The sequence below is a fragment of the Sphaeroforma arctica genome, assembly GCF_001186125.1.
Source record: "Sphaeroforma arctica JP610 unplaced genomic scaffold supercont1.441, whole genome shotgun sequence".
NCBI classification, from domain to species: Eukaryota; class Ichthyosporea; order Ichthyophonida; genus Sphaeroforma; species Sphaeroforma arctica.
Window position 1 is genome coordinate 27,226 of NW_014040117.1, and position 8,772 is coordinate 35,997.

General features: G+C 47.3%; 3 protein-coding genes across 3 annotated transcripts; 2 read left to right on the plus strand and 1 right to left on the minus strand.

The window, feature by feature from the left end:
- Window positions 1-1,958: 1,958 nt before the first annotated feature.
- On the minus strand, window positions 1,959-2,267 carry SARC_06279 (hypothetical protein; the record flags this gene model as incomplete). Its single annotated transcript, XM_014299819.1, has 1 exon — window positions 1,959-2,267. The coding sequence occupies one exon, from the start codon at window positions 2,265-2,267 to the stop codon at window positions 1,959-1,961; it is 309 nt and encodes a 102-aa protein (XP_014155294.1).
- A 540-nt stretch (window positions 2,268-2,807) lies between these two features.
- On the plus strand, window positions 2,808-3,146 carry SARC_06280 (hypothetical protein; the record flags this gene model as incomplete). The annotated part of the gene is made up of 1 exon (XM_014299820.1): window positions 2,808-3,146. One exon carries the CDS (start codon window positions 2,808-2,810, stop codon window positions 3,144-3,146), a length of 339 nt encoding a protein of 112 aa, XP_014155295.1.
- Window positions 3,147-4,219: 1,073 nt separating this feature from the next.
- On the plus strand, window positions 4,220-5,256 carry SARC_06281 (hypothetical protein; the record flags this gene model as incomplete). Its single annotated transcript, XM_014299821.1, has 2 exons — window positions 4,220-4,370; window positions 4,811-5,256. The coding sequence occupies 2 exons, from the start codon at window positions 4,220-4,222 to the stop codon at window positions 5,254-5,256; spliced, it is 597 nt and encodes a 198-aa protein (XP_014155296.1).
- Window positions 5,257-8,772: the final 3,516 nt, after the last annotated feature.

The following is an 8,772-nucleotide window of genomic DNA, read 5'->3' on the forward strand; positions in this document are numbered from 1 at the left end:
TTCACTAGTTGAATGCGCGAACACAGTACTATGTAGCCTCTTAAAGTATCCTGGAATTCTACTGTATGTTCCCTCACCAGTCTACACCGAGCAAGGCCTATTCCTTTGTGTTCTCCACCTCATGATCCTCCTCCACCTCATCCAGCCTGGTGAAGGTGTGGTCAATTAATTAGCACCATAGTGTCCTCCAGGGCACGTTTCGTAGTTGGAAGGTCTTCCAGTAGGTATGACCGCATAGTAGCCTCTCTCTCTCGCGCGAGGTCCGCTTCTATCAGTTGTCAATCACTCTTCCTAATCTCCTAGCTGTCATCCTCTGTGTTGATCACTGTCGGCTCGGTACTCCCCTCGTAGCGAACTCAAAGACTGTCTGTCTTTACATCCCCTCACGAACAGGATGTTTCGATAGCAGCGTTCCTCGCAGCTGAGGACTGGTTATTAACCTGAAATAGAAAGATAAAAGAGATAAGCTTTCGTTGACGCATGCTTCAAATTGACGGACTCGTCCAAGCACGGTGTATAGTACAGCCGGAGAGAATTCCATCATCCGGCTAGTAAGTATGACTAATGTTAGCGCACTCCCCAGGATCGTGGCCTCTCTCGACGATATATTTGGTCAAGCGCGAAACGATACCCACGGCAATATCGCTCTTTCATGCCGTCACAAAGCGAGCGCCAACATGCTGTGCGATTAACTCTGCAATTCGTGTCTCAAAAAGGTTGGTCCGATTGTGAACCCTGTCTTTATGGCATTTTGCCACGAAGATGCTTCGGCACTCGTCGCGAAAGTCCTAAAAATCTCGTTGCGCTCCTGCTCATGAGCATTCTTGAAATAGCTTGCATATAGCAGCAAGTTGATGTATACGTTTCTCGCCAGGATCGTTGTGCCTTACCTCGTTCCGGCTCACTAATCGGGATACGGTAGGAGCGCATTTCAGCTATATGGACCCTATACAACTTGCCGCTCACCCACATCCGCACTGTATGATATACGGGTGGGTCAAAGCTGCTATTATGAGGTGTGTTAGCAGGGTAAAACATTACCACTCGGCCGAAATTGAAGATTGTTCGTCGCACGTACCTGCCAATATGCGCCTTGATATCCATCGCCCACGCCCTACTATCGAGTTCCATCGATTAAGACACCAGCAGTCCCGGCATTGCCACGTCACCCAGATCCTCCTTTACAATACCAACGAGGTTAATACATTGTAACTTATATCCCTTGAAATAAATAATATTACCCTTATCAACATGATGGGGAAAAACACTTTCATTCGTCGCCAAGGTGTAAAGTACCAGCCCTGTCATGGAAGAACGTGTTACATTGTACGCCGATAGAAACTCGGCCATCGCATCTGGTCTAGAAGCTTTCTGTTCCACTGGCAAGATCATGGATATCTTCTGGTCTCTACTTTTGTACACCGGGTGAACTCTGGTATTTCTCTCTGTGCATCATGACGGAAAATATTCCGCAATCAGTGGGCTATCATTATCAACGATAAGCTGACGTGGCCAACCCCGTGAAATAGTTTGTTGCTCCACAAACCTCTTCATGAAATTGTATCCGTCAGTACTCCAAATGTGATAGTAATAATCTATGTGTCATGCTGCACCGAAGGCCCGAGCCCGTGACAGAGAAGCCCATGACGCAAGACCACCGAAGCACCCCGACGAGCAATACGCACTGTGCATGTATCCACGATCTTCATTTCAAGCTAGTTTATCTTGGAACAACACGAACAACGGCATCCTTTACGCACAGGGAACCTGCACCTGCTTCAACCCTATCGAACACTATATACGGCTGGCGGACCTGCGGTGGTATCAGAAAGAGACTTAGACTCGACATCCGCAGACTCTGTTTGCAACGCTGGAATTTTATCAAACGCACCTTATCCGTACTCTTGGCTTTGCAGAAGGGCTACACGCTGTTGTTCCGACAACTCTTGAGCATTCGCTCATGGTTCCAGCGTCTCCACGTCGTCGTCCCCACCGGTGCGAGCATCATCCTCTACCTTGTAAGCACTAATACACCGCCGCCAGCTTTGCTTCTTGCCTGAGCGGCTTCTGTTAGCGCCTGTTGCTCCTCTCGTAACATTTGTCACAGGCTCCGCATCCTCTTCGAGTACTCCATCCGTCTTATACGCCTCTGCAGACCGCGGAACCGCCATACACCATCTATTCTCGGGTAACAATGCCCTCCCAGTGTTTTTCCATGGATTACTATCGTTGGCAGGCCCCATATTGGCATTGGTATTGCTGGACATACTGTCCAAATCGCTCTCGTCGCGCAACGAATTACCCCTATGACTGCTGGCCCTGAGCTGGGCACTGTATCATCTCTGTTATGTAGTCTGGATCCGCCATTAACTCCTTCGACCGTGAATTTCCGAATTGGGTGTGATCGGAATACACCAGGTAGGGTTAAACTTAGGTTTATTAGAGTTTATTAAAGTTTATCAGAAGGATCAGATAAACTTAGTTTGGCCAATTAATAAAATCAGCACATGACTCATCAAATGTCATCGATTATAAATCGGTACATGACTCATTAATTAGAAGAGTCATGATTTTTACTATTATCCATAAAAGAAGAACGTATCCCTCTCTTAGAAAGGAGAACGTTGAGATACAGTTATCTAGCGTGTACTTACGTCATTTTTAACTTATCATAGATGTTGTTAGTTTATTAGTAATCATAAAGTAGCTACGATACAAGAGATAGACAGTAGCTGGTAGTTTTTTTGTTGTTGTTACAATAATAGCACTAGAAGAAAAGAGACATCGAAAACAATAAGAGCATTAGAATGTCGCAACAAAATGACGAGGTCTTTCGAAATATGCCTATCGAAGAAGAGGATAGCGGGTTCTCTAGTAGTAATGCCAGCGCTACGATTCCTTCATTTATTTCAGACAGCAGCAGTGAAGCGGAAGAAGAATCGAGACCGGATAGCCGGAATGCCCGCTGGGAACCAGCCAGGAGTTCTGAGGTGAATAATAACAGATTCAGAATCAATAGGAACGACATGGCCCGGCATCTTGAGCGCTTTAGGTTGTCTGTCCGGCTCACCAGCGACGACGCTTGGACAGCAAGTACGAAGACGGAAACTGTTCCCACAATCAAATCTGAGGATGGATCCACATAGTCAAATACATCAATGGCACAAGAGCGACAAGGACGAGTCCAGGACGATCAAATGACGAAGTCAGAGGACCAGCCAGAAAACTCAGATAAGTATATACGCGTTAATGAAAGGTAATTGAGGCTGAATGGGTGTGATGTATGAGTAGAGTGTGCAGTGAAGTGACAAGTTTAACCCCTATTTAAGAGGAGTAGTTAGAAAAAAAGAGGTGGCTCTATATGAACTGCGGTAGTAGAAATGGGAAGTGTACATGGATAGAGCCGAACCGGCTGGTATAACGAAATGGATAAATCAGTAGAATACTATATTTGATTTGCAAGAACATGGAATACTTGGAGGTTGAAATATACAAGCTAGATTACAATCTTCACCTAGAATAGACAAAGTTATACAGTGCACACGTTAGTTGATGCCGAAGAATGAATGCACTAGGAAATGACCAAGATACAGTTAGGACAATTGTTATGGATAGTATAGGTAGAGTGTACGGCTAACGACATATACTAAGAACACAACAAAATAGTGAGTAACTATGTATAGGACGCTTGGTAAGTCGACGAAATCAACAAGTAGAAATTGAGCGGCGATACATGCGCATTTAATGGCAGCCATGTGCAACACGGAACATAGGGGAGTTCGAAATATTTAGCAGACAGATTGTAGCCTACAAGACGTATATAAAGGAGTGGTTATTTAGAAAATTTAGTATAAGGGTTACTACAGAGGGCAGTGACGAAATTGAGCCAATTGGGAATCCATGTGAAGGCGTTTACAGCCAAGATTGAACGATGGGTGCAACAGATAGGGTTTTGTAGAAGAAATAAGATACTGAAGTGTACGTAAAGCAATAGTAAGCACCAGTGAGCCTCCTTAGGATCGTAAAAGGGTGTTTTAATACGTAACATAAGCGATATATGTGGTACATTGTTGAATTTTGCGTATGTGATATTAGAACGTACACGATGTAACAGAACCTTCAGGTAAAAAAGGTAAATGGGGATGCTTGGGAGAATGCACAGGGTGCAGTATTCGTTGGAGAGTAGTTTAGGAGCGCGACAGTTGACGACACGGCACATATGACAGGAAAACATAATTCAACGACCGCAACGGCACATGACGAGACACGACGAGCAGAGAAAGCGAAGGAAGGGGAGCAAGAAGAGAATTCAGAAGCTTTCCATGGAGAAAAAGGCCGTATACCGAGGGCAGGATTGACTCCATGTCGGAGTAGGAGCAGACTACAAAAGCTTTAAGAGATGTTCCGACAAGTGGGGCGGACCCCAGCAAAGAGTTTAGTTGAAGGGAGAGCAAGACCACAGATCGTTGGATGGGGAGTCAGACCGAGTCTTATCTACCACTCTGTGGGTGGAGTTGAGGTAGTCGAGAATGAGCCAACCTGTTCCACGAGGACAGTCGTCGAGGTTTAATGTATTCGAAGGATGGATTATAGGATTGAAAAGGATATTTATACTAGAATTTTTCCGAGATCGATCGCACACATTTTAGAGATTTCCACTGGAATCCACTTCATCCACCATGTGCAACTCCCGCCAAAGTCGTCGTCAGCAACATCTAATCCTGAACGTCGCAAGGAAGACGATATTGATCGACGCGACACTAAGCGTCGCCAGTCTAATCCGGACCGTACCAACCAACAATCCGAGCAGAATTAGGAAGAGCAACAATAGACGCAGATGGAGGGGTTCGTCACCAGACTTTTGCGAACGGTAGGCAGACACCAACAGCACCCGGAGGTGATCCTGACCTATCAGAAGAGGACGGCGTCTTCGACACTGAGTCTACGAGAGTTTCCGACCTGCGTGCGAACCATAATCAGGCCGTTACTGGTGAATATGTAGCTAGTAAACGGCCTGCCTTCTCGTTCGTCCTCGGGAATTCCGGCTCTTCGTCCTCAGGCAACGACCAGCCACGCCTACCACCCAACAAGCGTAGACGTCATCGCCGACGTACCAACAACCACGGCACGGAGCGTGCACAGGCTTCCGCACAGAAGCTAACCGAGCTTAATGACTCAGCAACAGTCTCTATTGAACAAGTACGAACTATGTCTTCAGCGTACGTCTTCAGAGCGGTTTTAGGGTTTAGGGGTTAGGGTATCTGACAGCACACACAAATGTGAGCACACGTCATTAGGGAACGAGGACAACCCGACGTTCCGTATTAACGGCTGCACTCGACCGCATCACGGACTCGGGTATGAATCACACGGGTCGGAAGGTCAACTATCCGAGGATGAGGCCCAATCATTCCACGATTTTACACGTGAACAAGTGTTAGCGAAGCAGAACCTTCATGGGGGCGAGGCGCTGAAGAACATGCATGATCGTTTGAGCACGAACTTTCGCCGACAGCAGCAGAGGAAGTCGTTTGAGCACGATGCAGCTAGTGAGCACGTGCGGACACCCAAGCAACAAGGAAGGAGACTATCACACCTCTGCCCACACCGGAAAGTATTGAGAGAAGTCGTCAGGCGCTGCATGCACGCATCCTACACCTTAGCGACGAGTTATACCAATCGATAGAGGATAATAACACGGCTCGGGCCGATGCTCTCCGGGTAGCAATATGAGCGCTCCGGGCTATGCTCGAGTCCAGACCAGTGGAGAAATGTCCTATACCGTCACCGCGTACATGACCTGATTGACCATCGAATAAATACCACCTGCATGACATTATGGAACGTGACACGAGAAGAGCACTTCTTGAGGCCTTTAAGAATGTACAAATCGCCGGGTTGGATGAAAGTTGGAGCCTTACTTGGTTCCATAAGGTATTAACTTACTTCAAGGCAGAAAAATCAACGCTGGACTACATACGCGACAACTTTGAACGGTTGAAGACTTGGACTTCATAATTACAAATCGAACAGATTTGCTCGCATGAGACGCAAGAACGGTGATGGATGCAGACTTTTAACAGAACTTATTAAACCATTCTATCGTAGAATTGTTAGAGGAAGCACTCAAAGGACGTACGTACAAACGTGCTCTTCAATTACATCCGAAATGGCAATTGATGAAGACACACGAGCTTCTGTAGCTGTTGAGTCCCGACATTAAGGACGCCAGGTAGCGTACCACGGCGCGTCTTCAGAACCAAACTAATAGAGAGGGACTTACGTCTAACGGGGCTCGTGACTGTACTAATAGCCGCCCAAGTCCTCAGACGGTGCGCAGACAGCCGCAGAATTGGGCACAGCGGTTCCAATCGACACCGCCTACGACATGTGCCGGATGTCAAGCACAAGCACCATCGGGTTCACGACATATTTCACGTTGTCATCATTTTCGTGCGGCACAGCCAGGGGGTAACGATGGTCGGGCACGTACGTACGACCAAAACCGTCCGTCGCAAGACACACACCCTGCACATAGACCGGCAGCAACCCCGATCTCATGACGGGGGTAAAGCAACACCCCGGGCAGGGAGTTCACCACCACGCTACCAACTTCTCAAATACAGGTGAACGCGATAACGCAGGACGACGGTTTTGAACCACAATCAGAAGCTACTGAGGTACATATCAACACGATACTTACGGAGGATTTCCAACACGTGACACCGGAACCAGACCATACCCACGGGACATGGGAGTCAGTTACCGTTGTCATCATTTTCGACATATTTCACGTTGTCATCATTTTCGTGCGGCACAGCCAGGGGGTAACGATGGTCGGGCACGTCCGTACGACCAAAACCGTCCGTCGCGAGACACACACCCTGCACACAGACCGGCAGTAACCCCGATCTCATGACGGGGCTAAAGCAACACCCCGGGCAGGGAGTTCACCACCACGCTACCAACTTCTCAAATACAGGTGAACGCGATAACGCAGGACGACGGTTTTGTACCACAATCAGAAGCTACTGAGGTACACATCAACACGGTACTTACGGAGGATTTCCAACACGTGACACCGGAAACAGACCATACCCACGGGGCATGGGAGTCAGTTACCGAACGGGAGTGAGATGTGAAGGTGTATGAGACGGATATGAGCTTGACGTTTGTTAATAATATCGGTGCAGTGATGGCGATACAAGACCCATTGCTGTCTTCTAATAACCGAGTCTATATTCACGTGCAGGTCAATGGGCGTTCGTTCATAGCACTGATAGACACGGGGGCGAACAGAAGATGCATATCACAGACATCCGCAAAACTCCTCGGCCGCCCTATAACTCCAGCACCACCTTGGTCATTCATCCATTTAGCTGATAAGACGGTACGAACTCCTCGACTGGGCACGACGGAAGTGTTGCTTATTCGATACGGAACCAAGATTATCGACGAATGACTTGAACTGATGAATTTACCTGTAGGCATGGACATCATAGTGGGGCAAGATATGTTGAAAGGGCTGGGCCTATACATAGACGGTATCTAATCTCCTCTCGCACCAATAGACCCTACAGAACTTGATGAGCTCCTCAAACCTATAGTGAAGTTGCCATTCCAGTAACACATGAACAGGCTATATACATGCGTAGGTCTACGCAACTTTGTATCTGACCGATGGCTACCCTACGTCGAGGAGCGAGTGCAGAAGTCGTTGGCGGATCTGGTGATAACGAAACGCACAACACCTACGACAGTGAACCTCCCTCTTCTAGCGGTCCCGACGTTCGATGCGGAAGGAAACGTGAAGAAGGTGAGAGTGTGCCTAGACATGCGTGCCGTCGTCAACGCGCTTATCCCTGGTGACCAGTTTTTGATTCCAAAGGTCAACGAACTTATCGTCTCGACTAAAGAGTACGAAGTGCTATACAACGTTGGATATATCTGCAGCATACCACGGGCTGCCGATCCATCCAGACTCACAATACTAATTTAGTTTCACGCACGAGCATTATCAGTACTCGTTTACATTAGCACCGTTCGGTCTCCATGTACTTACGCAGCAGTTCCAACGCACATTGATCACAATACTCGACGGCCTACCGGTCCATCACTATATCGACGACATAGTTATCGCTAGCGATGACTATGTCGAACGTATTAAGACGGTGCAGAAGGTGATACAACGCTTAACGTACTATAGCTTTAAGCTCAACCCCGCCAAGTGCCACTTTGCTATCTCCGAAGTGATGTTCCTGGGGAAGAAGGTGTTGCGCAAGGCATCGACATTGACCATAAGAAACAAGCAAAGCTAATCGACTGGCCTACCCCACTACGGTACACCGCCTTAGATTTGGCGAACTACCTCTATGAGCATCTCCCCAACTTCGCGAACACAGTCTCACCCTTACGCGAATTTTGCAAACTAAAACCGACCGAATTGATCGGTGATCGTTGGTAGGAACGACATGCACAGGCGTGGCAGGCGATAAAAGATGCAGTAGTTATTGCAGTCGCGTTGCACTTCCCGGTAGACGTTATACCATTGAACTTGGAGACCGACGTTAGCGATTGCGGTTTGGGGGGAGCATTATTCCAATGGGTCAACGGAAAGAAACATTATTTATTGTTCATTAGTAAGATATTGGCATACACATTTCAGGGAGCACATTTCAGGTGTAAGATTCGGTCTCTCAAGGCGATATTAACGCCTTAGAATAAATAAACGCGTAGGTAAATTCTAAGTATCGTGAAAATATCAAAGTAAAT